Raw genomic sequence first — 27,222 nt, 5'->3', positions numbered from 1 at the left:
GAGGAGAGTTTGTCCTGCCTTCTTAGTGTGTTTTTTTCCTTTCACCTTTTCCCCCCCTTTCACTTTTCTTCTGCCTCCATCTCATCCCATTGAGACCCAAAATCTTCCAGCAGGGAAAGCGGGAGAGAGACAGAGAGAGAGAGAGAGAGAAAGAGAGAGAGAGGGAGAGAGAAAGAGAAAGAAAGAGAGAAAGAAAGAAATTATATAGAGAGGGGGAGGGAGAGAAGGAAAGAAAGAAATAGAAAAAGAAATAGTGAAAAAAATAGAAAGAGAAAAGGGAAGAGAGAGAGAGAGAGAGAGAGGAAGGGAGAGAGGAAGGGAGGGAAAGAGAGAGAGAAGGAAATAGAAAAAGAAATAGGGTGAAATAAAGTAAAATAAAGAAAAGAGAAAGATTTGTGTGTGTGTGTGTATGTATACACACACACACACACAGAGGGAGGGAGAGAAGGAGAGAAGGAAATTGAGTGAAAGAAAGAAAAAGAGAAAGGAAAGGAAAGGGAAAAGATTTTACACACACAAACACAAACACACACACTGGGAAAGAAAGAAAGGAAGGAGGAAAGAATGAAATAGAAAATGAAATAGAAAAAAAGACAAATGGAGAGAAAGAGATATATTTACAGAGGGGGGGGAGAAAGAAGGAAAGAAAAAATAGAGAGAAAAATAGAAAGAAAAATAGAAAGAGAAAAAAATAGAGAGTAAGATACATATACAGAGAGACAGGAAGGAAGAATGAGAGACCACTTTCTTGCAAACTTCCCTCCACCATAAACCTTCTCCCCTCCCCACCCGTGACCTCGCCTGCCCTCAGCTGTTCCTCCCAGGAAAGAAGGGAGGCGGGGTTGGGGAGAGAAAGCCGCGCTGACCTTATGACCCGGAAGCACTGCCCGGGCCCTTCCACGCGCCGGCACCTGGCAACCCGCGGGCAGGGCCGAACGATCCCGGCCAGCCCAGCCAGCGCCGACGCCGCCGGTCGAGATGCTTCGCGGGGCGCCCGAAGGCCAGGCTACCGTCGTCACCAGAGCCTTGTCGGCCGGTACGTGCCGCCTCCGCCCGCAGGGCGCTCACGGAGCGGGAGACGCCGGGGCAAAGGGTGGTCGGGGGGCGACCCTTTGGTTAGAACCGGGGATGCCCTCCGCGCAGCCTTGGCTCTAGGAGGGCGGAGGGGAAAGGTGTCGGGGGGGCCTTCTCGGCAGCGTCGGGTCTTCCGGGTAGGGGGTCCCTGGGACTGCCCCAGAGATGGCCGGGAGATGCTTCCCTCCTCCTCTCCTTGTCTGCTGTTGAATTCCACCCTGTTGAATTGGGGGGCGCTCTACAGTTGAGGAAGCCTTAAGCTGGCCTTGCTTGGAGATGGATAGGAGACCAGGGGGAAATCCATTGGGAAGAAGGTGCTGAGCAGCCCTTCCCCACTGATATTATTAATACATTTGTCTGTTTATCTGCCTTTCTGTCTGGCTACCTACCTACCTACCTAATCTGTCTGTCCGTCCATCCATCCATCCATCCATCCATCTATCTATCTATCTATCTATCTATCTATCTATCTATCTATCTATCTATCTATCTATACCTATTGTATCTATCATCTCAATCTGTCACTATATTCTTTATCATCTATCTTATCTATCTATCTACCTACCTACCTAATCTGTCTGTCTGTATTTATCTATCATCTACCTACCCATCTTATCCATCATAATCTGTCACAAATTCTATCCTCTATCTATCTATCTATCTATCTATCTATCTATCTATCTATCTATCTATCTATCTATCTATCTGTCATCTACCTATTTTATCTATCATCTCAATCTGTCACTATATTCTTTATCTTATCTACCTACCTACCTACCTAATCTGTCTGTCTGACTATTTATCTATCATCTACCTACCTATCTTATCTATCATCTCAATCTGTCACAAATTCTATCTTCTTTCTATCTATCTATCTATCTATCTATCTATCTATCTATCTATCTATCTATCTATCTATCTATCTATCATCTATATCTAGCTCTATCTTTCATCTATCTCATCTGTTTATCAAATGTATATTTCTGTCTGTATAACTACATCACATGTATCATCTATATCACCTGTCATTTATCTCCCTCCCTCCCTCTCTCTCTCTCTGTCTCTCTGTCTCTGGGGAATTTTCCTGCAGACTTTTTGGGGGGTTTTCTGGTCCATGGGATTTAAAATGATGAGTTTGGTGGTCCCTGAGGTCCAAAAGGTTGGTGACCCCTGGACTAGAAAAAAAAGACAATATGGATTTTTTTTCATCTGTCAGGGAAAAATGACTTTGTTTCATCCTTTAATTCTGCAGACATCTATTGTTGCTCAGATAAAAGTATTTTCAGGAAATGAATTTTACTCATTTCTAAGGAACTCTGATTATAAATGTTTATATAGATTTTTTTCTTGGTCATAGATTAACAAAAGGATATACTTTTCTGGCTATTTTTGTGGTTTACTCAGTTTTAACTGTTGTTTTATGTGTCCTTTATTTCAGTCTTGATTCTGGTAACTACATAAACAGTTTTCTTGACAACACTGTGGGAAATGGTTTTGCAATAATTTATTATTGGGTGCTTTTTAGCTTCTCAGTCTAAAGTTGAAAGAATATGAGTACACCAAAGTTGCCCGTTTGGCTTCTGTACATATGAAGTCTTCCCATTTATATATCGATCTGAAATTATTAATTCACAGCATTGAACATACCTTCTTCCCCATATTTTCCCCACAACAGCAATCCTATGAGATGGGATGGCCTAAGAGAGAGGGACTGGCCCAAAGTCACCCAGCTGGCTTTCTTGGCTAAGGCAGGACTAGAACTCTCAGTCTCCTGGTAATTGGCCCCAAATCAACCAGCCAGTTTTCATGCCTAGGGAGGGACTAGAACTCTCAGCCTCCTTGTGATTGGCCCAAAATCAACCAGTTGGCTTCCATGCCTAAGGTGGGACTAGACCTCTCAGTGTCCTGGTGATTGGCCTGAAGTCACCCAGCAGGCTTTCACACCTAAGGTGGGACTAGAACTCTTGAGTCTCCAGGTGATTGGCCCCAAATCAACCAGTCAGTTTTCATACCTAAGGCAGAACTAGAAATCACCGTCTCCCAGTTTCTAGCCTGGTGCCTTAACCCGTACACCAGACTGGCTCTCTCTCGTTTTAATGATAGGGCATCCGGGTGCTCACGAATGAAATTGCGACATGCTAATGCCATCTGATGGAGATGACCTCTGCGTTTGTGGATGCATAACGCATTTAGCTTTGCTCTAATGCTTGTCCTCACAGCTTCCGTGCTCTGCCAAGTCGAGCCTGTGGGAAGATGGTTTGAAGCCTTCGTGCGGAGGAGAAACATACATGTTTCTGCCTCTTTCCAAGAATTAGAAGACGAGAAAGAACTCTCTGAAGAGTCGGGAGATGAAGAATTACAATTGGAAGAATTTCCCATGTTAAAAACTCTGGATCCCAAAGATTGGAAGGTACATAAATTAATGTTGCGCGATTATGCATGTCCTTTGTGCTTGTCAGAAGGTCACCAATCACCTGACTCTGGGACACTGCAACCATCATATGAAATATGAGTCACTTGCCAAGCCTCTGAATGTTGATCTCATAACCATGGAGATGTTGCAACAGTCATGTGAAAAATGGTTGTAAATCTTTTTTTTCCCCCAGGGCCGTTGTAACTTCAAACGACCACTCCACAAACTGTTGCAAGTCTACCTGTGCTAAGCAAAATGCAATAACTGCAGTAGTGACAAGTCAGACAACGAGAAAAGGGAGAGACTACAGGAGCTGGGTTGGGGGGGAAGGATATAATTTCTTCATGTTATAGTTTCTGTTGTTATTAACCGGGGGTTGCTATAAATATTCGTGTTTTGTTTTTCCTACCCAGAATCAGGATCACTATTCAGTTCTTGGATTGGGACAGTTAAGATACAAGGCGTCTCAGAAACAGATCAAAGCAGCTCGTAAGTTCACCAAGCGTTCATGAAAAATGGTAAAATAATAAAATTACCCTGTTTCCCCTCGAAAATATGACCTACCCTGAAAGTAAGTCCTAGCTTGATTTTTACACTGCGCCGAAAATAAGCCCTACCCTCAAAAGAAGCCCTAATTAAGATCCTGCCCATGCCAGAGTGGACAGGTAAAAATTAAGCTAGGGAGGGGATGGTGGGGTGAAGCTGCCATACTTACTTACCTTTGGATAGTTGTAGCCAGGTCTCACACACTCCGACACCTGCCTTCCTGACCATTTCTTCTGCAGCAAGCAAGGCCGGCAAGGCTTTCCCGAAGGCCTCTGTAGCTGATAGCAAAGCTCTGGATCAATCCGGAGCTCTATTATCAGCTGCAGAGGCCTTCAGGAAAGCCTTGTCAGCCACATAAGAAGTTCCTGAGGGCCTCTGACAGCGAAAAGGATGCAATGCGTTCAAGTGAGGTTAGTCAATGGATGACTTCCCCCGAAAATAAGACCTGGTGCCTTTTTTGGTGGCAAAAAATATAAGACAGGGTCTTATTTTCAGGGAAACACGGTATTTCTCTCAAAGTTGAAATGTTTGTCACATCACAATCACTCATAGGTTGCAAGGTAAGAGTGGGACAAGGGGACAATTTAACGTCCTCCCTTCGACTAGTCTTACCCTCCTCAACAAGATGATATCCATGAATGTTACCTGGGGTAACATTCATGAGCCATAAGATTCTGTTCTTAGCTTAAAAGTTGCTCTGCAAGAAAGTTGGGTAGCTTCCAAATATACATAAAAGGACTGATGCTGGGAAATATCTATAAACCCTGCTATAAGATGGTAATGGAGGAGTCAGAATAGCTAACTCATAACATTAGAGAAAAGCAGTAAAATGTATTTAATAGAGGCTTGAATTTAATCTAAAACATCTGACATTAAAACTTGTTGTAACCAAAAACAATACAGAAGTCATATATATCTCTGCTGAGTCCAGTTGTAATTTTCATGAGTTGTCCCTCTTTTGGGATCATGTCTTTGCATTTTTATTCAGAACCTAAAGTTAATAAAAGTTTTATGTCATTCTGCATCTTCAAATTTGGAATTATATAGAGTCCAAACTCAAAATGTATTTATTAGTTCCTTCTAGAAATGATTCATGTCATCTCAATTTTTGGCCTATGTAGATTGCCATCCACAAGAAAATACATTTTTCTTTAGGCCAGGTATTAGAGTTTAATGAATCATTAATAGTAACAATTTAGTTTAATATGTGTGGTGAGTTCTTTTAATTACTTTGGTTTTTAGGCTGCTCCTTTTCTAAAACTATTGAGCAGTTTATAATAGAATGAAGAAATGGGGTTAAAATTAACAAACCAGAGTTGCTTAGTAACAAGAAACTACTGATCTTCGCTGCTCTTCAAAAGGTTGTTTGTATCTTAAACATGTATGTTATTTTCCTGTAATTTGGTTTACTTTAGAAAAATAAATAAGGATAATTCTACATTGCTTTACTTCTTTTAAAAACGGCTACATCACATATATAGACAATTATCTTATTTGTTTAATTATATAAAATACAAAGAAAAACAGAAATAGGAAATGAAGGGAAGGAAAAGGAGCAGGGAAAAGAAGGTGTGAGATGCACAGGCAAAAAGAAACAAAAATAAAGACACCATGTGGATAATTCTACATTGCTTTGTTTTTAAAGACAGCAACATCCTCACATATGTAGACAATTGTCATTCTGGAATGTTTCCTCACTCTTCCTTGTGTGAAAGATTGTGTGAGATAATGTGTAATGGGCTGTACTTGATTTTATTTTCCTTAATCCATAGACAAAGCCATGGTTTTGAAGCACCACCCTGACAAACGGAAAGCAGCAGGAGAACAAATAGGTGAAGGTGACAATGATTATTTTACCTGTATTACAAAAGGTAAGAACCAGCAAGGGTAGCACTAAATATAAACTAAGTTGTCTTATTGTACCAAATATAACATAAATGTAAATTAAGTTGCGTTAATCAGCTGATCATTTTTCATGCCCAGCCTTGGCCTTCTGAGTGGCCCAGAAGGGGCCATAATAATTTTTACTGTCTGCGCTTCCTTTTTGACTTTTATGTTCTGCTCTAAGCAGCTGAGTTACATTTCCTTATTTCTTCCAAGTGCTCCAGTTGATTGATTCTGCCCCTCAGACCCACCATATTTAATTTCCCTGAGCAATACACATAGTATAGACATACATACACCAGTTGTATGATGCTACAGAGTCCCCAAAGGAACAGCAAGAATATGGCAACCAAGTGCAGCAGTCATTCTGAATTCTTCTCCTTGATACAATGTAAACAGAAGAAATTTCCTTTTCCTTCCTTCCTTCCTTCCTTCCTTCCTTCCTTCCTTCCTTCCTTCCTTCCTCCCTCCCTCCCTCCCTCCCTCCCTCCCTCCCTCCCTCCCTCTTTCTTTCTTTCTTTCTTTCTTTCTTTCTTTCTTTCTTTCTTTCTTTCTTTCTTTCTTTCTTTCTTTCTTTCTTTCTTTCTCTCTCTTGTGAAAACAGTCTGGGGATACAACTTGCATTACAAAAAACTAGGAAGCAATTGATCAGGATAAATATGTCCAAGAGTGAGTTATCACAGGCATGGGAGAGAATAAGTATGGGATTCAAAATTTTTTACTACTGGGTCTGTAGGCGTGGCTTGTTGGGCGTGGCTCAGGGGTATGATTCAACGGGTGTAACAACAGGTTCGGTGAGCATGCACTTTGCGTGCACACAGAGGGTTTGCTACTGACCTTCTGCAATCCTGCACTCTCCCTGTGTGTTAAACAGCTGACGTGGCAATTGGCCATGCCGCGCGAAGCAGCTGAGGTTGAAAAAGCAGGAAATAATGGTCAGTATTGAGCCAGGGCAAATGGGAGGGCCCAGCAGCTGATCGTTGGAGTGAACCGGTTGGCTCACAGACGATCCTTGGAGCTACCGGTTCAGCCAAACTGGTAGAATACCACCACTGGTGTGCTGTACTTGGACCTTGGCAGTGAAATTCGTTGTGAAATTCTTGTGCAACCATTTGTGTGGTGACTGTTCAGAGTTACAATGGAGCTGAAAAAAGTGACTTATGAACGCTTTCTCACACTTAAAACCGTAACGGCACTTTCATGGTCCCGTGATCGAAATTCAGACGATTGGCAATGGGAATGGATTTATGATGGTTGCAATAACCCCAGGGGTCACGTGATCTCTCTCTTTTTTTTCTTTTGCAACCTTCTGACAAAGTTAACAGGGAAGCCAGATTTACTGGCTGGAGAATTCTGGGAGTTGAAGTCCACAAGTCTTAAAGTTGCCAAGTTTGGAGACCTTTGAACTATGGCAAGGCAAGTCGTAAAATAAGGACAAACTCACTGAACAATTGGCTTGCTTAGCAATAAAAATCCAGGGGCTCAGTTGTCCTAAATCAAGACTACCTGTATTGATTCGCAGGTATTTTGAGAACTGTTACCTTATAGTTCTCAAATACCTGAATTTGGGGGATTAAGATGGGTGTTCATTTGAGCCTACTAATTCTAGGTCAGCTATTTTCTTTAAAAGGCCAGAAAAGTGAGGAAGGATAAGAAAAGAAAAGAAAAAGAAGCATTGACTTCTGACTCTCTCTGTTGCAATCAAATAAGGCAATAATATCAAACCACGACTTTTTGTTTTTACATAATAATATGAAGAAGCCATTTCTATCAAGATCTATCAATCCAATGGGGAAAGCCTCAAATCAAAGTTTCATTCTTCTCCATTTCAAGCACAGAGTTCAGAAGCAGTTTCCATGTTGAAACTAAAGTACTTATGTTTCTTTTCTTTAATCAAAATAGTCAATTTTGCCATTTCAGCCAACTTCATCAGTCTATAATAGTCTTGTTGCTATCAATATATATAGTAACAAAGTTCCAAAGAACATCTTTCCCAATTCTTTTTCCATTACACCCAAAAGAAAAAGTTCTGGTTTCATCTTCTTATACTTCCTCATTTCTCTTCCTCCACACCATTTTCCTATTTACTTTTGTATTTTGCATTTTATTTTATCTTATAACTGAATAAAAATGTTAAACCGGAAAAAGCCAGAAAAATGACTTGTCCATAAGTGAAATGAGGAATTGAATTCTGTTTCTCACCACCCCACCCCACCCCACCCCAGTCATGCCCCTGTCAGAATCTGATTCCAAGGGGGAAGCCAAGCAGCTGACAGGGAGTGGGAGTGTGACACTGTTGGCTGTGGAAGAAACTGGGAAGGGCAAAGTCCAGCTGGGCAGAGCAGGAGAGAGGTAGAGCAAGGCAGAGGGAATTCAGAGGAAGATCCAGGCCCACCCACTCTTCATCCTAGGGCACGCAGGGAGGAACGGAGAAGGGAGCAATGTGGGTAGCATGGCTTACGAGGGAGGAAAAGGCCCTGATTCCCTTCTTTCTCTGCAGCTGGGAACACAGTGTTTAAAAAGGGAGGTTGCGCACAGCAACTTGTGGGAAGCAAATCATGAGTTATCCTTTATGGTCGAGGCTCATCTGGGTTCCTGGCATCTTCCCAACTGTGTGTGTTTTGTCTGCCTTTGGAGTCTGCAATTCCTTATCCTGCCCTATCCAGTTAATTGCTGCAGCGTGATTTGTGTGGATTTTTATCTACAGTTTATATGTTTTCGGACTGAATTTCCTCCACTTAAAGACTGATCTTTGGAGAGTTTTTTCTCCAGCCGAAGGTAACTGGACACTGGGAGCAAAGTTGGAGGTATTAAAGGGACTTTTCTTACTTATGTGACTGTGTTGCCTTTGTGCCATGCCACAGGTCATCATGCCCCCATGCATTGAAACACTATCCGTTTAATAAATTAAAGCTGCCTGATTTCACCTTCCAGCCTATGAAACGTTATCAGACCCTATGAAGAGAAGAGCATTTAACAGCATAGACCCTACTTTTGACAACACCGTTCCTTCTAAAAGCGAAGCCAAGGAAAACTTCTTCGAGGTGTTTGCACCTGTTTTTGAAAGAAATGCCAGGTAAGCCCTTGTTTTGTTTTGTTTTGTTTGACCTTCAGAAATCCTCCTTCCCCCATCTGGGCATTATTCTGCCTTTGTATTTCCAATCTTTTCACACCATCATTGGATTTCCTTGAATGTCTGCTTAGTGGGGACGAAAATCAGAACTGTCGAGTTCCTACCATTGTGTTTGCAGATTGGCAGGAAAATATACTTGAGTGTAAACCAATTCACTCGTCTGTACATACGGGTGTCTCTGGATGACACTGAAGCAGTTTCATTGCTTTGCCTGGATTGTAGATACAAAAATGTTGAATATCAGAGTTGGAAGAGACCTTGGAGGTCTTCTAGTCCAAGCTAGAAGACCCTATACCTGTGATGGCGAATGTATGGCACGCATGCCACAGGTGGCATGCAGAGCCATTTGTGCTGGCACGCGAGCTGTAGGCAAACTTACCTCACTGCTGATTTGGGGGGGATTTGAGGCCTTTTTCGGCCTCTCAGAGGCTTGAGGAAGGCTTTCTGCAGGCTTTGCAAGCCAAAAACTAGCCCCGTATCATCACTTCCTGTTTTTCTGACAATACCGGAAGTGACGAAACAGGCCTAGTTTTCAGCCTGCAGAAGCCTTCCTCAAGCCTCTGGGAGGCCAAAAAAGGCCTCGAACTGGTTGAAAATCCGCTGTGGGGCACAGTTCAGGTAAAGGTGGTGGAGGATTGTGCACGCATGCGTGGGGGGTGCAGATTGCCTTCTGGTGCTGGCATGCAAGTGGAGCATGCAAGCGCGCACACAATTTTTGTCACAGGAGCCCAAAAAGGTTAGCCACCACTGCCCTATACCATTCCCGACAAATGATTGTAGTAGTTGTGATTTGCTTCCTGCAACAGATGCCAGTATAGAGTATTCCACTTTCAGGATGGTCCTTTCTGCCTTTTGTCGTGGCAGGGATGAACTACACCCAAATAATACCTGGTTTCTAAGCCTGGATGAGTTCCATCCCAGAGGTTTTCCCTTAAGTATTACATCGTTTCTGGAACTTATAATTAGCCCTAAATTCCTGAATGCAGCATCCACCTGACCCACCAGGGTGGGGAGGCAGGACATGTTACAGGTCCCCTTTCTTAAGGAAGTCCCATCTACTGCAGATGAGAGAGCGTGCATAAGTGCACCAACGTGCCTACCATCCCTGCCCTATTGTGTTTTTAATATTTTTTTTATTTTTCTGATATGTATCCATGTATTCATAACTATGTTTTTACTTATACCTATTATCTTGTAAGCAATCGACAAATAAAAATAAATAAATAAATAAAACAAATGTGGCCTGCGGACTGAATTCGGCTCACGATAGGCCCAGAGTTGTCCCGCGGGGCCATCCCAGAGACGGCGAGGGACCGTCCCGTGCCAGTTGGCCACAATGACCAGGCCACGCCCTTCCGGCTCCCCCAAGGGACCTGGTAACAGCCCTCAATGGGATCGAGTTTGGCACTCCTGGTCTAGTGGTACCAAGAAGAAGGGCCTTCTCTGTGGAGGCTCCCTCCCTGTGGAACATCATCTCCGCGGAGATCAAATTGGCCCCCATTTTGGCGCTCTTTTGAAAGGTCCCGAAGATACGGTTTTGTCAGCATAACCTGGTGACTCCAGGAAGATATGGAGCCTATCAAGTGGTTTGCCTGTTTTGGGGGGAGGAAAATAAGGGGAGAAAATTTTGTCTCTGCCTACCAGAATCCATCGGTTTTCATCTGGCTAGCGTCATGTCAGTGTGTGAGAGAGTTGAGGGCTGTTTGGAAACTGAAACAGTATTTGCTGTGTGAGCAAGAAGGAGACAGCAAGGAGCCTGGGCGTGGCTTAGCTCAACTGTTCTATACTAAAGCTGCTTGGTGCTGTGAAACTGAAACTCCTCTGCTTGTGTTTTGCATTTGGAACAGATTTCTTTTCAGGTGGGGAGAGGGAGTAGAACTCCTTAGCATCAGAGCGTGTGAATAATAATAATATAGGGAATACTAATAGCTCCGATGGTCATTTGGAAAAATCCTCTCTTAGTGAGCACCTAGAAGCCATTCTGAACTGGAAATCCCCCTAAAATCAAAAATGCAGATGCTTAGATGTGTAGAACCATGCTGGAGATGTGATTGCTGCAAAAAAAAAATTTCTTTGTTTACTAATTTGCTACAGATGGTCAAATAAGAAAAATGTTCCTAAGCTTGGGGATATGAACTCATCTTTTGATGAGGTGGATGCCTTTTATTCTTTCTGGTAAGTGAATTAATTCTGCCTCATTTTATGAGGATCATACAGATAAAGCCTATAGGAAAAGCAACTTGGGAATGAATATAAAATATTGTGGTCTTTAGCTTTTTTAATTAACCTGTTTCATTTCTTTTTTTCCTCTCATCTTCCCTGAAATAAACTTATCATAAATACAACTGAGTTTCAGACACCAGAGCATAGACTATACATTGGAAATAGAAATAGAATAGAATAAGGAATGGAAAATAGAATATAGTAGAATAGAACATATGGAATGGAGAATAGGAATAGAATAGAACAGAATAGAATACAATAACAGAGGTGGAAGGGACTTTGGAGGTCTTCTAGTCCAACCCACTGCTTAGGCAGGAAACCCTATATTTCATTTCCGACAAATGCTTATCCAGTCTCTTCTTAAAAACTTCCAGTCAGGATGCTGGCAGGGGAATTCTGGAAATTAAAGTCTACACATATTTAAGCAAAGTTAAGCAGAGTTAAGCACATCTACTATGTAGGTGTGTGATGTTAAGTTTTGGGTTTGGAAAACAGGCTTTTATTTTTACTAACCCATAGATGTACATAAATAGTCAAAGCCTGCTCCCTGTCATGCTATATTTAGTCTGCTATATAAAACACATGTTAAAAGGACAAAAATAAATGTGGCAGTATAAAATATTACTCTGCATGTTTAATGATTCTTGTGATTCTCGCTGGATATGGTGTTTCCATGTAGTAGACTCAAAAGAATAAAAGTGATATTTCATGCTTTCTAATCTGGTTGGTTGGAATTCACATATTAACAATATGGACTATTAAAAAGGCTTTTAAATTATATTAAGGTGCTGTTATTTTCCCCTGTGTTTTATTGACTTTTTCTCTTGATGATACTGCAATAGGTATAACTTTGATTCTTGGCGAGAATTTTCTTACTTGGATGAAGAAGAAAAAGAGAAAGCAGAATGGTATGTAAATGAAAGGGCTTTTCAAAAGAAATGACTATTATTATATAAAAAGTTCATACGTTATACTGGGTATCACCAATTTTAGACAGCCCTGTATTTTTCTGCTCAGAAATAAATCCCTTTTAATTCAATGGAAAATACACTGCTCAAAAATATAAAGGGAACAGAAAAATAAGACATCCTAGATCTGAATGAATGAAATATTCTCATTAAATACTTTGTTCATTACATAGTTGAATGTGCTGACAACAAAATCATACAAAAATTATCAATGGAAATCAAATTTAGCAACCCATGGAGGTCTGAATTTGGAGTTACACTCAAAATCAAAGTGGAAAAAAACACTACAGGCTTATCCAACTTTGATGTAATGTCCTTAAAACAAGTCAAAATGAGGCTCAGTAGTGTGTGTGGCCTCCTTGTGCCTGTATGACCTCCCTACAACACCTGGGCATGCTCCTGATGAGGTGGCAGTTGGTCTCCTGAGGGATTTCCTCCCACACCTGGACTAAAGCATCCCCCAACTCCTGGACAGTCTGTGGTGCAACGTGGCATTGGTGGATGGAGTGAGACATGATGTCCCAGATGTGCTCAATTGGATTCAGGTCTGGGGAATGGGCGGGCCAGTCCATAGCATCAATGCCTTCATCTTGCAGGAACTGCTGACACACTCCAGCCACATGAGGTCTAGCATTGTCTTGCATTAGGAGGAACCCAGGGCCAACCGCACCAGCATATGGTCTCACAAGGGGTCTGAGGATCTCATCTTGGTACCTAATGGCAGTCAGGCTACCTCTGGTGAGCACATGGAGGGCTGTGCGGCCCCCTAAAGAAATGCCACCCCACACCATTACTGACCCACTGCCAAACTGGTCATGCTGGAGGATGTTGCAGGCAGCAGAATGTTCTCCACGGTGTCTCCAGACCCTGTCACGTCTATCACATGTGCTCAATGTGAACCTGCTTTCATCTGTGAAGAGCACAGGGCGCCAGTGGTGAATTTGCCAATCTTGGTGTTCTCTGGCAAATGCCAAACGTCCTGCACGGTGTTGGGCTGTAAGTACAACCCCCACCTGTGGACGTCGGGCCCTCATACCATCCTCATGGAGTCTGTTTCTGACCATTTGAGCAGCCACATGCACATTTGTGGCCCGCTGGAGGTCATTCTGCAGGGCTCTGGCAGTGCTCCTCCTGTCCCTCCTTGCACAAAGGCGGAAGTAGCGGTCCTGATACTGGGTTGTTGCCCTCCTACGGCCTCCTCCACGTCTCCAGGCCTGTCTCCTGGTAGCGCCTCCATGCTCTGGACACTACTCTGACAGACACAGGAAACCTTCTTGCCACAGCTCTCATTGATGTGCCATTCTGGATGAGCTGCACTACCTGAGCCACTTGTGTGGGTTGTAGACTCCGTCTCATGCTACCACTAGAGTGAAAGCACCACCAGCATTCAAAAGTGACCAAACCATCAGCCAGAAAGCATAGGAACTGAGAAGTGGTTGTGGTCACCACCTGCAGAACCACTCTGTTATTGGGGATGTCTTGCTAACTGCCTCTGCTTTCCACCTGTTGTCTATTCCATTTGCACAACAGCATGTGAAATTGATTGTCAATCAGTGTTGCTACCTAAGTGGACAGTTTGATTTCACAGAAGTGTGATTGACTTGGAGTTACATTGTGTTGTTTAAGTGTTCCCTTTATTTTTTTGAGCAGTATACTTACCTATACATAGCTATGAAGAGGATTGAAGCCTGATTTAGGAATATGTCTGGACTTAAAAAATAAACTCGTGTTGTTGCATATTACTGTACATTACATTAATGTTGCTTTGTTCTTATTATTAGTGCTTTTGTGTCAGTCCTTATAGTAGCATCAACATCATGGTTTTTGAGTGCCAGTTTCGTGTAGCGATTAAGGCACCAGGCTAGAAAGCAGGAAACTATAGTCTCATTTTAGAATTACAGAATAACAGTTGGAAGGGACCTTGGAGGTCATCTACTCCAACCCCCTGCTCAGGAAGGAAACCCAACACCATTTCAGACAAGGGGCAGTCTAGTCTCTTCTTAAAAGCCTCCGATGTTGGAGTACCCACAACTTCTGAAGATAAACCATTCCACTGATTAGATAGGAAGGTTGATCTCGGGCCCCTTATACCCAAAAGGTGAAGTAAATCTGAAGTAAATCCTGGTTTCCGGCAAAAAAAACACCACCGCAAATTGCAGTCACATGACAAGATGCTGCAAATGGCCATAATTCGAGCCGGTTCCCAGGTCTCCAAAATGCGATCACATGACCCCAAACAAGATTGGCAGTCGAAACTTTGAAATGGAGTGATAAGGAACTCTGAGGAGTTCAACTACCAGTGTAACTTCAAATCAGAGGTCGTATTCAGCCAGTTCTGACCAGTTCTGGAGAACCAGTAGTGGAGATTTTGAGCAGTTCGGAGAACCGGCAAATCCCACCTCTGACTGGCCCCACCAACCCCATCTCTTCTCTGCCTCCCATTGAGTCCCAGCCGATCGGCTGGGCCTTCTTTGGTTGCCCTGCACAGGAAAAAGGAGCTGGAAAGCAGGTTAGTGGGGTGGGGTGGGGAGGGAATGAGGCTTTTGCAGTAATCTCCCCTCAGGAATGGGGAGGAAATGGTGATTGTACAGTATCCTTCCCCTGCCATGCCCACCAAGCCACATCCACCAAGTCACACAACACCCATCAAACCACGCCCACAGAACTGGTAGTAAAAAAATTTTGAATCCCACCACATTGCTTCAAATGCTCACTTAACAACTGACCTCAAGCCAAGGATTATCTGTATATGTCTGTCATCATTTATATTTTTTAGAAAAGAAGGACAAAACCCAGAGATTTTTCTGGAAGAATAGGTACTGACTATCCTGCACTCTGTAAATGGAAAACCCCATGCAAAACTAGCTGATTTAAATGTTATTGCATACAATGGCCTAGGAGCATTTTAAGGACCAGGGCTTATTTTGCAAATGTATCCAAGCAAAACCGAGCTTGCTTCCGTCTTTCCCTGCAGTCGAGATGAAAGAAGATGGATTGAAAAACAAAACAGAGCTGGTAGATCATTAAGGAAAAAAGAAGAGATGAATAGAATAAGGACCTTAGTTGGTAAGTATGAACTCAACATCCTCAGGCTACCTGATCATTCAGTGGCATCTTTTGTGCCAGCCCTATGTGTATATACATTTTCTTTTTTTTCTAAGATAACTCGTACAGTTGTGATCCCAGAATAAAAAAGTTCAAAGAGGAAGAAAGAGCAAAAAAAGAAGCCGAGAAGAAAGCAAAGGTAGAAGCAAAACGAAAAGAACAAGAGGAAAAAGAAAGAGTAAGTTCTGAATTATACGTGAAGCTGAAACCATTTAAAAGATCATAAAACGCATGCATAGGCTTGGGGTATTAGTAGCTTAATGGCACAGGGGTCTCTTTCACATATTGTGGCATGCATGCGACATGTTAAAGAATAAATCCTGGTTGTTTTGACCCAAGCCTTGTTCAAATTAAACAAACACAAACTGTGTATAAAAGTAAACCTTTTTTAATGCGGCACTGGGAATTCTTTGCATTCCCAGTCAAGAGTCATTTAAACCTAATTGTCCGAGCAAGGTTGTGAAAGGCTGCCAAGAACAGAAGTCTGATTACTGATAAATATCAACTGACAGAAGTTTCAAAAACAAACCAGAGTTCACAGGGCTTCAACGTCTTTGCTTCCTGCAAAGAGCACATCCCCGAGGGCTTGTTTTTATCCCTTATGGGAGGGGCCATCACCTTCCAGCCTTACTCCTGAGTCGCCCTTGCTGCTTCAGCTGCTCTCTCCTTCGAGCAGCCCTGCGCACACGCTCACTGGGCACAGGCTCCCCAGGATCGTCTGCATCACTGCTGCCAGACCCCAAAAGCTCTGAAGGCAGCACCTCACTCTCTGATAGTCCTGGCCCCATCCCTGCGTCAGAAGCAGGACCCTCGTCCGAGTCCTCACCAGACTCTCTGACTGGTTCCCTTTCGTCCTCGCTTGTCAGAGACTTCTGCCGTCCGCACCTGCTGCTGGTGAACCACAACACTGGTTTACACATTTATGGCTGGGATTATTCAAGAAGTGATGTCAAGCAATGATTGGGTTCGATCCACAAAACAAGATTTCCACAGTGCAACAGCCATCAGAATACGTTACAATTCTCAATGTCTCCAAATTAAAGAAAGAATTACAATTTTAAAAATAAAATCAGTGAAACGGCACGAATTTCCCCTGATGTTTGCAATTTAGGGCGTGTACAAGTCAAAACGTTGAGAGTTTCGGGGGATATCCTGAACATTTCTTGTTTTTGGCTTTCCCTCCCGCGCGGTCTTCTCATCCCTCCCAATTCACTAGCGATTTCTGGATCGTGGGCTAGGAACCATCGACATTATCACCATATGCAAACTCACCCCTGACTGTGTCCAGGCTTATTTGTAATCTGAATAACCCTCTGGAGTCAAGTTTTAAAATATATCTAAAGCAGGATCTAACCCAGGGGTGTCAAACTCAAGGCCCAGGGCCGCATCTAGCACGCAGGGTGTTTAAAACTGGTCCACGGGTCCGCCCGGGAAAGGACCGACTCGTGGTGCTTCTGCCAGCAAAAACGAAGCTTGGGAGGGCCACGCGTGGGCCCTCCCAAATTTGTTTTCATTGGCAAAGTGCTTACGGTCAAAAACAGCAATTCTAATTCCCCTCTGAACTGTGACTTTTAAGTTGATGTAGAGAAGGTGACACCCGAGTTTTCTTGTCTCTCAGCAAAGGCAAGCAGAACTAGAAATGGTGCGACTGGCCAAGGAGAAGGAGGAGGAGGAAGCGAGGCAACAGACTTTGCTGATGAAGAAAGAGAAGGACATACAGAAGAAAGCGATTAAAAAGGAAAGGCAAAAACTGCGAACAACCTGCAAGGTAAATAGCTGTTGTCCTTGTCAAATCTATTTGTTTTAGTCAAGTCCAACATCTAGTATATTCAAATATCACTTATAATTTATAAACCTGGGGAAATGCGAGGTGACATTTGTATTTGTTCACTTCTCAGGAGTTTGTGGTTTAGACAGACAGCCTTCCTTTATGGAAAGCTATTTATGAATTCAGAGGTCCATAAAAATCTCCATTCTTTAAAACTAGTGTTTTTGATCCAATGCTCCGTAGGAGTTAGGTTATGGGTGATGGCGTAGGCCTCTCAGCCATCACGGCTATCACACATCAGGATTCACAGAATTTTTCAATGGAACAAACATCATGGAACATCCAGAGCTCATTCACTGAGGAGAAAAAAAAAATTCCGATCAGTATTTAAAAAAATATTCCAGTCAAGTATTTCAAACCCCAATTGGTATTTTAAAACAAACCTGATTTAAAATTAAAATTAAAACCTTCAAGGATCCTTGCCCAACTTTATCTCAGAGTAAAAGTATGGCTCAAAGTAAAGTAGAGGTAAGGGTAAAAGTAAAAAGTGCGAGCCATACTTTCTGAAAATTGAAACTCATCTTAAGGTCTGTGTTATAGTCAGGCATGTTGTATGTCAGTTGCATGTAATTTCCCCCCCTTAAATCTGAAAATAAAACATATGATGGTCTATTTTCAGAACTGGAATTACTTTTCTGACAATGAGGCAGAAAGTGTTAAGATGATGGAAGAAGTAGAAAAGCTTTGCGATCGCCTAGAGCTGGCAAGGTATGCAGTCCTGACCTCTACTTTGTGTTTGCTGACCTTCAGCTTTCTGCTACCGGTAGATCTGAAATGTCGCTCAATGATTTATTTTTAGTCTGCAGTGCTTGAATGAAGCACTTACATCCACCACAAAGGACGAAGGGAAGGCTGCGGTATTAAAACAGGTAAATATGAATATTTTGTCGTGTAAAACAAAAATTAAATTGAAGAAGTAGGGCAAAACTGTTCTGACCCAAGCCTTGTTCAGATCAAACAAACACAAAGTATATATAAAAAGCAAACCTTTTTAATGCGGCGCTGGGAATTCTGTGCATTCACAGCCAAGAGTCATTCAAAACTAATTGTCCCAGATGAGAGCAAGCCCTTTCAAGGTTGCGAAAGGCTGCCAAGAACAAAAAACTAATTGCAGATAAACATCCAAAGCTAGAAGTTTCAAAAAACAAACCGGAGTAAACAGGGCTTCAGCGAGGAATCTGAGTAGAAAGAACGTCTTTGCTTCCTGCAAAGAAGCCAACCCCAAAGGCTGGCTTTTATCCCTTATGGGAGGGGACATCACCTTCCAGCCTTACTCCCGAATTGCCCTTGCTGCTTCAGCTGATCTTTCCTTCGAACAGCCCTACGCACACTGGGCACAGGCTCCCTGGGGCCCTCTTTGTCACTGCTGCCAGACTCCATGACCTCCAAGGCAGCACCCTCCTCTCCGATAGTCTTGGCCCCATCCCTGCATCACACGCAGGCCCCTCATCCGAGTCCTCGCTGTCAGAGACCTCAGCCATCCGCACCTCCTGCCGGCGAACCAAAACAAGGTTAGGATAGAAGCAAATTCCCCTGTAGAATGGCATCTCTCAAAATTGGAACAGCACACTGCTTTATGGCAGCTGCCGTATCTTACTAGAATTTAAACGTAATAAAAATGTTTTTCTAAGGGAAATCTATAGGGATTTAAAGATAGTCCTCAACATATGACCACAATTGAGCCCAAAATTTGTTGCTGCTAAGTAGAAACACTAAGTCAATTTTGTTCCATGTTATACGGCCTTTTGTGCCACCGTTGTTAAGTGAATCTGGCTTCCCCATTGACTTTGCTTCTCAGGTCACAAAAGGGGATCACATGACCTCCAGCACACTGCCACCATCGTAAACATGAGTCAGTTGCCGTGTCTGAATTTGGATTGTGTGACCGTGGGGATGCCTCAATGATCGTTAGTGTGAAAAACAGTCCTAAGTCACTTTTTTCAGTGCCGTTGTGACTTTGAACAGTCACTAAATAAACTGCTGTAAGTCGAGGAGTACCGTATTTGCAAAAAAATAAAAAATACTTCTGCATTCCCAGAAGAGAAAATAAACTAGGAAAAAAAACATTTTAGTTCAGGAAAAGAAGAAGGAATTTGAAATCTGCATGATTCAATCAAAGCATGAAACGGTTATGCAGATGAATCTGTTTATCAAACTACATGATGCAAATAAGTGTAACAAAATGATTACTGGCTTGGATGTGTATGTGTTTTAGATAGATAGATAGATAGATAGATAGATAGATAGATAGATAGATAGATAGATAGATAGATAGATGATAGAGAGATAGATAGATGATAGATTGATTTGTGTGTAAACCAAGGTACAGTTCACTATTAAATTGGAGTGAAAACTTTCAGTTTCAATAAGACTTTTGTGATTACACCATATATTTGATTATAAATGTGTGTCAGTGAACCCCAGGTTCATAAAACTGATGGCACATTTATTTCTGTACTTAATAAGGAAGTAATTACTTCATTTCCTCCTAAAATCCCAAAACTACCAAGGCAGCCATCTCAACAAATAACAGAAAACAATAGAGCTGCTGCTTTCTTGTCTAGCCTTTTGTGCCACAGAACAGAACATTGGTGTTGATTTTCTAGGTAGCAATAGCACTTAAGACTTATGTACCATTTCACAGTGCTTTACAGTGCTCTCTAAGCAATTTTTCAGAGCTAGCACATTGCCTCCAACAATCTGGGTCCTCATTTTACCAACCTGAGGAAGATGGAAGGCTGAGTAAACCTTGAGCAAGACAGGATCGAACTCCTGGCGGTGGGCTGAGTCAGCCTGCAATACCGCCTTCTAATCACTGTGGCATGAGGAAGGGGGATAAGGGAGGAAGGAAGGAAGGAAGGAAAGAGGGAAGGAAGGAAGGCTGGCTGCATATGGCCCCCAACTATCTGGGTCCTTAATTTACTGACCTCAGAAGGATGGGAGGCTGGGTCAACCATGAGCCAGTGGGAATCGAACTGCTGGCAGTTGGCAGAATTAACCTGCAATACTGCCTTTTGATTTGGTGGATGCGTATCCAAGACTACATCCTTACTTACAGCGTTATGGCTATTTTCCATTGCACCCCAATATAAGCTAGCTAGTGGAATTCATTCAGAATTAGTACTGTTAGACATTCTTACAATATGGAGCATAGATGAAGGCACAATTTTATGCCTATTTCTGTAGAAATGGAAGAGAAAATCCCAGAAGAGAATAGGTGACAAAAACCTACTTAGCTACTGAGCAAATAAAAGATTAAGCCCTTGGATACAAAACAAATAAATACCAGTGTAGAACCATCTTAAAAATTTCTAATTTTGTATTGATTTGGGAATTTTTTTTACCTCACGTAGGTCAGGTACTTTACTAAACAAGACCTTTTCATCATTATTTTACAGTCCTCCTTGACTTTCTATCCGTTTTCTGGGGGTAGTGGAAAATTTATCAGTTTATCAAAATGCAATATAAGTACAAAATTCAATAATGGGAAAATAAGGGAGGTAAAGGAGAAGAAAAAAGTGTAGGGCAGAAGGAAAAAAGAAAGGGAAAAAAATGTTCATTTCCAACACTTTTTGGTGCAGTAGAATAAGGTTATAGCATCAAACCTCAGGTTTTTATTTAGTATATTTACTTTTTATTTAATATATTTACTATATTTTATATAGTAATATAGACTAGCCATGTATGTCTATAACAACAAATCTGTCTAATCAGTAAAACCCAAAATCAAAATTTCATTTTTTCCTCACCTCAAGCAGAAAGTCCAGAAGTGGTTTCCAAGTAAAAACAAAAGTAATTGTGTTCTTTTCTTTAACCAAAGCAGTCAGTTTAGCCATCTCTGCTAACCCGCATCAACTTTTGCAGCCATTCATCCCTTGTGGGAATCAAAATTGTCCTTCCATTTGACTTTCTGTCCGTTTTCTGTGTCGGCTTCTTCTCCCACAGCACTGATTGGAACAAAATAAATTGGAGGCTGACGGTAGTTCTTGCGATCGTTGGAGAAAAAGTGCTTTGGTTTTTTTGGTAATTCAGTTGAGAGGTGTGTTTGTTTACATCCATGTAGATAGAACAAGTAAATGAACAGGTAAGGAGAGAGAAGGAAGAAGCAGAAGCTCGGATGCGGCAAGCCACAAAGAGCTCCGAGAAGTCCACAAGCGGAAGTGTCAGTGGCAGCAAGAACTGGTCTGAGGATGACCTCCAATTGCTGATTAAAGCAGTCAATCTCTTTCCTGCTGGGACAAATTCAAGGTAAGCCTATATTTATTTTTGAGCCTCTATCGACAACCATATAGGCCAGTGGTGCCTAACCTTTTTGGGCTCCGGGCTGAAAATTGCATATGTACTCGTGTGCCAGCACCCAAAAGGCAATGCGCGCACCCGCCCAGGCCCCCTGCACATGTGCGCGAGACCCCTCCCACATGCCACACTCGTCTCTGCGTATGCCCGCGCGTCTCCCACACATGCCCAGCCCCCACACATGCACACCAGATACCCCAAAATCAGCTGTTGGGTGGGCGGCATGCACGCATGCGCAGGGGAGCTTTCCTGGGCAACCTCTCTTTACCTTTACCTTACAGTCCTACAATCACATTTTATGCCATTTTTGCCCCCAAAACCCACATTATTTACTATATTTTCAGCAAAACCAGCCTTTAGCAAACAGCTGCTATGTTCATTTAATGACCCCTGCAAAAAACAGGTTGTAATATTATGTCGGTTATGTTGGTGATCTGTTTTACGACCCTCACGACTTACAATTAACGGGCAGGCTCCATTATACAGTCATAAGTTAATGAAGACATTTTGCTTTTTTTAAGAAAAAGGAGGGGCAGCATTTAGAACAGAATAGAATTAGCAGAGTTGGAAGGGACCTTAGAGGTCTTCTAGTCCAACCCTCTGCTCAGACAGGAAATCCCATATCATTTCAAACAAGTGGTTGTCCAATCTCTTCTTAAAAACTTCCAGTATTGGAAGTGTTTCATTGCAGTCTTTGGTAAAGTTAATGTGATGACCCAGGGTGGGATACAAAATAAACACAGTCACAAAAAACAGGCGAAGCCCCTTTTATTCCTTCACTTTGTTTCCAAGCTCCAAATATCCTTGACTGGAGACAAAAAACTCCCACACAAGCAGTTACAAGGAGGAAATGCCGTTTAAATTATAAAGAGTAAAAAACAACACAAACCAGGCAAGATAAGGGCTTGAAGACATCCACAGATATCAGAACACACACTGGGAAGGACGCCAAACTCAGAGAGGAACAATAAACTAGAGATATTTCCACACTTTATTTCCAGCACTCGCCCATATGCATGTCTGTCCTCTTATCCAGTTGTCACAGCTGCAGCCCATGAAGAGAATCAAGGCCCTCTCCTCCCTAGTAGACCATGTCTCTCCCTTGTCCTCTCCTCCCTGCGTGCCTAGGATGGAGAGGGGATGGGCCTGGGTCCTCCTCTGACTGCCCAGCCGGCCTCTGCCCTTCCCCAGCCTCCTCCACAACCTCTGGAGCCACACTTCCACTCCCTGTTGGCTGTTCTTCCTCTCCCTCAGAGTCAGTCTCCACCAGGGGCATGACAGTTAATTCAAAAAAACTGCAAAGAATTTTGGATTATGGATGTTTTTGTTTTCTTTTTCGTAGATGGGAAGTTATTGCCAATTACATGAATTTGCACTCTACCACAGGGATAAAACGAATGGCGAAAGACGTTATCAGTAAAGCAAAGAACCTCCAGAAACTTGGTATCGTTATCTTTGTAAGATGGTCGGAATGCCTTCATTTTATTTACTTCTGTTTTAAATTCAGTGTTCATTCTGCAAAGCTTAAAATCATTTCTGGCTTTCCCTGGAAATTTACCATCTCCTGAAGCAGAGGGGACGAAATCTTCAAACTCACCATCTCTCTTTTCTCACTTGGTCTCTGATGAGGGTGCTGGGTGCTATTATAGAACATCACGTCTGAATGCTTGAATGAAAGTTTTTAATCTTGTTGATCCATTCAGTAACCCCTTAATTTTATGCAACAAGTGGGATGAAGTGTTAAAGCAGAATTGCCATTCATTCCAAATGAGATTTTATGGAGGTTCAGAAGCACTTACTTTAGCGCATGCAGTGATTGTAAAATATTTGGTACAATGTAATTATGCACCAGACAAAACCTCTGGGTTAAAGAGGTTTACTTGCAACACACTGTGTGGTACTAAATATGTGTATCATCGAGAAAATATATTAAATAGCGTTTCTGCTGTTCATGCTGAAGACCAAATCACTTCAGATATTTTAAACCATTCATCATCATTTAACGCCCATAATCCCTTGTGGGGTGGAGTCTGGGAAACTGAATGGAACTAGCAGAGCATTTAATGGCCGGTTGCCCTTCCTGTCACCAGTGTGGAGTTTTGTTCAGCAGATACATTGTGCCCAGAGAGAGAAATATCTGCCTCTACCTAGGTTCGAACTCACAGCCTCCTGATTGTGAGGCCAGAGCTCCACCTGTAGGCCATTGCAACACTCTGATATTTTCACCATTGATACAGATTTATCAAAGAAATGTAATCTGGTGGCCTTTGAAGAGAATAAAAAGTCGATCAAACAGTTGGTGTTTAATGACCTGAAATTATTCCTTTTTTTCTTAAAGAACCGGTCGATGCTTAAACTGGGTTTTTAAGCTTTTCCCTTTTGAATAGAGAAACCAAGGAATCCTGTTTTAAACACACTCAACTTTCATTCCCAAATTGCCACACACACACACACAAAATATTGTAGACATACAATCTAGTACGTCATTTGTGTAAACATAGTTATGCAGCCTGAAAACAATCTTCATGGGGGGAAAAAAAAGCTCATCGGGACATTATTAAAGAGGATTACAAAATCCTTCCAGAATTCAGACTTCCAAATAAAAAAAGGGGGGGGATGCGTATATTTTATTACCAGGCTTGAATTATTTGATCATAGACTAAATCTTTACCGAATCAAAAAGTTGATGAAGAATGAATAGGTTTTATTTCCTGCAACTTCCGTCGGTGGCTGATTTGTCTTTTAACATCTCTCCTTTATTGTTAGATCCCCATCAAAAGGACGACATCAATAAGAAAGCTTTCGATAAATTTAAGAAAGAGCATGGGGTCATACCACAAGCAGACAGCGCTACCCCATCAGAACGTTTTGAAGGTAAATGGAGAACAATTTGTGTGTGTGTGTGTTTTAGTACCTGTGTTTCCCTGAAAATAAGACTGGGTCTTATTTTCGGGGAAACACTGGAACTAACACACACGCGCACACACAGAATTTATAAATAAGACTGGGTCTTATTTTCTTTTGGTTCAAATTTTTTAACCAACCGGTTTTGTGGGCGTGGCTAGGTGGGCATGGCCATGTGACTCCTCGGGGAAGCCTCCTGAGGGGCACTTTTACTCCCAGGCTTCCCTGGGGCCCAGAAAGGCAAAAAAACGGAGCCTGGAAGGGGTAGGAGTTTTCATCCTCCCAGAGGTCAAGAAAAGCCTTGGGAGCCTGGAGAGGGCGAAAACGCCCCTCCCTTCCCGCCGTGGTGCAGGCGGCCAACTAGGCCACGCCCACTGTGCCCATGCCCACCCAGCAACTGGGCAGAGAACCCGTTGCTAAGATTTTTGAAGCCCACCCCCTGGATAGGACAGTCTTTGGGGGGAAAATACCCCATTTGTTTTGAAAGCAGTTATTAAAAACAAGAAAGGCATTTAGAGGGGAAAGAAAGCTACCCATTTGGGAGCCTCGCACTAAATAAAATATTTTCTAAGAAATTCCTGCTGGGAGCCCATTCTCGTTTTTTTCCACAGTATCATTTACAGACGCCACTCCGTGGACCACAGAAGAGCAAAAACTTTTAGAACAGGCTCTAAAAACGTATCCAGTGAATACTCCTGAGAGATGGGAGAAGATAGCAGCCTCTGTTCCAGGCCGGTCTAAAAAAGACTGCATGAAGCGATATAAGGTAAAGCCAATTGTCTTTATTTTATTTTTATTTTTTTTAGTTTTAAGAATTAAACCTTAACATACAATTCAGCACTGCAGAGTGGTGCGGTGCGGTGGAGCTCTCGCCTCACAATCAGGAGGCCGTGAGTTCCATCCTAGATAAGAGGCAGGTATTTCTCTCTCTCGGCACACTAAGAATATGTTTGCTGAATATAACTCGGCATTGGTGACATGAAGGGCATCCGGCCAGTAAAACACTCTGCTAGCTCCAGTTGCTCAGACTCCACCCGCAAGGGATTATGCGGTCGTTAAATTATGATGATGATGATGGTACAATTCAGCACTGCAACAGGTTGTTACTCTGTGGACCGGTTTTAAATCTCTGCGTTCAGCAGTGCCATAACTTTTGCACAGGTGCTGAAGGAGTGGTCCTAATTCAAGGATCACCTGGATCTAAACTAAGTCCAATCTTTGTTAGCTTTCTTGTCTTGAATTAATGTTGACAATTACTTGCTTAAATCCATGAAGTGCAGAGTCCTCAACTTACAACCATTCATTTAGTGGCCAAAGTTACAACAGCACTGGGGAAAAAGCGACTTTATGGTCGCTTTTCACACTTACGACTGTTGCAGCATCCCCCCATGGCCAGGTAATCAAAATTCAGATGGTTCATATTTATGACGGTCACAGTATCCCGGGGAGGGGGTGGGTCAAGTTATCCCCTTTTGTGACCTTCTCAGAAGCAAAAATCAATGAGGGAAGCCAAGATTCACTTAACCACCTTGATAATAGCAATGATTCACTTAACACCAGTGCTAAAATAGGGAAAAACTAACAAATGTCTCGCTCAGCAGCAGAAATTGCTAGTTTAATTGTGGTGGTAAGTCAAAAACATACTTAAGAATCAGCTAGCTGTTAGGATTCCGGCAGTCGCCCCCATTTAAATCATGAGTCTCGAGCCGAACTTCCAAAACTTAAAAAGATGATTTATTAGGAGTAAACATGCCGGCACTGTCTGGATGTAGCCAACTCTGAGATACACCATTCATTGTCACCCTTGACCCTGGTTTTCCCCCACCCCTCTGGGTGTATCATAATTCATATTCTCCAATGGGACACATCCATACTCAAAAGTCCTCAATCATGCTCTCCAGTTAAGAGTTTTGCACGGCAGAAACTTCAGTCACCTAGTTACTATCTTTGAAAAACTATGTATGGAATATGCTTTTGTTTTCCAAGATGCCGCACTGCTCTTTCAAACCCCTTTCCTCCCCCCTCCTTTTCTGTTGGCGACTCTAAACAGACCATAGAAACATTTTATGAGTGGACACATACCTGTTATTTAATTTTGAAAGGAGCAGCTTAATCCAACATTACTGCATCAAAATCTGCCAGATGGTGGGCCCAGGATTGTAATCTACCACCCTACTTTTCTTGCAAATAAACCTCTACCCACCCACCCCAATCGTAACAGATTTTGAGAGCCCCACGCCTCAAGCCACAGAGGCCCTTCTTAGCACCTAATGACAAATGTTGAATTTGGCCAACTGCTTGCAACTGCTCTTAATGCGGTGTTTATAGCTAAGGCTCTTTTCAGCTGCTCCAGAAATAATCTGCTAAGGGAGCAATCCCCAATTTTTGTGGCTTGGTGGCCCAGCTAGAGGAATGGGGGGGGTGTGCAACGGGGATCCGGGCTGCACGAGCCGTGGGCCAGCGTGAATGCACACACACGTGTGCAGCTGGGCTGCAAATTGAGCTGTGGGCACAGGTGTGTGTACACCGGCCTGCAACTTATGTGAGTCGAGCTGTGCGCGCACTTGGGCCACCTCTCGTGCAGCCTGGTTCCGAGTAGGCCCCAGCCCAGGAGCTGGGGAACCCTGTGCTGAGGAGTCTTTCCTGGATAACTTTTTCTTTTAAATGGCCAAATTCTGTTAATTCTTTCTTTCTCTCTAGGAGCTTGTGGAAATGGTCAAAGCCAAAAAAGCCGCCCAAGAGCAAGTGGTGAACGCTGCTAAAACTAAGAAATGAGATTTCTCCCGTGACAATCCTAGTGTGTGTTTTTGTTTTGTAATAAAAGAAAAAAAATACAAATGCAGAAGGC

General features: G+C 42.6%; 1 protein-coding gene across 2 annotated transcripts; it reads left to right on the top strand.

Annotated features, from left to right (window-relative positions):
* Positions 1–873: 873 nt before the first annotated feature.
* Positions 874–27,219, top strand: DNAJC2 (DnaJ heat shock protein family (Hsp40) member C2). 2 transcript variants are annotated; one of them, XM_026701686.2, is made up of 17 exons: positions 874–1,036; positions 3,294–3,484; positions 3,901–3,976; positions 5,806–5,904; positions 8,852–8,993; positions 11,145–11,225; positions 12,116–12,181; positions 15,216–15,307; positions 15,403–15,524; positions 16,965–17,114; positions 17,794–17,882; positions 17,974–18,043; positions 21,238–21,422; positions 22,813–22,913; positions 24,237–24,344; positions 24,986–25,140; positions 27,075–27,219. In XM_026701686.2, the coding sequence occupies exons 1-17, from the start codon at positions 979–981 to the stop codon at positions 27,147–27,149; spliced, it is 1,860 nt and encodes a 619-aa protein (XP_026557471.1). In that variant the 5' UTR covers positions 874–978; the 3' UTR covers positions 27,150–27,219. The 2 variants fall into 2 exon arrangements, 1 of the variants encoding a protein (XP_026557471.1); XR_003374150.2 differs by having other exon boundaries at positions 878–1,036; positions 22,813–22,927.
* Positions 27,220–27,222: the final 3 nt, after the last annotated feature.

Source organism: Pseudonaja textilis, chromosome 5 (genome assembly GCF_049901715.1).
Source record: "Pseudonaja textilis isolate UNSWEBS1 chromosome 5, rPseTex1.2, whole genome shotgun sequence".
Lineage (NCBI taxonomy): Eukaryota > Metazoa > Chordata > Lepidosauria > Squamata > Elapidae > Pseudonaja > Pseudonaja textilis.
The sequence above is the reverse complement of the archived record's forward strand: the minus strand, read 5'-3'. Positions and strand labels throughout refer to the sequence as shown.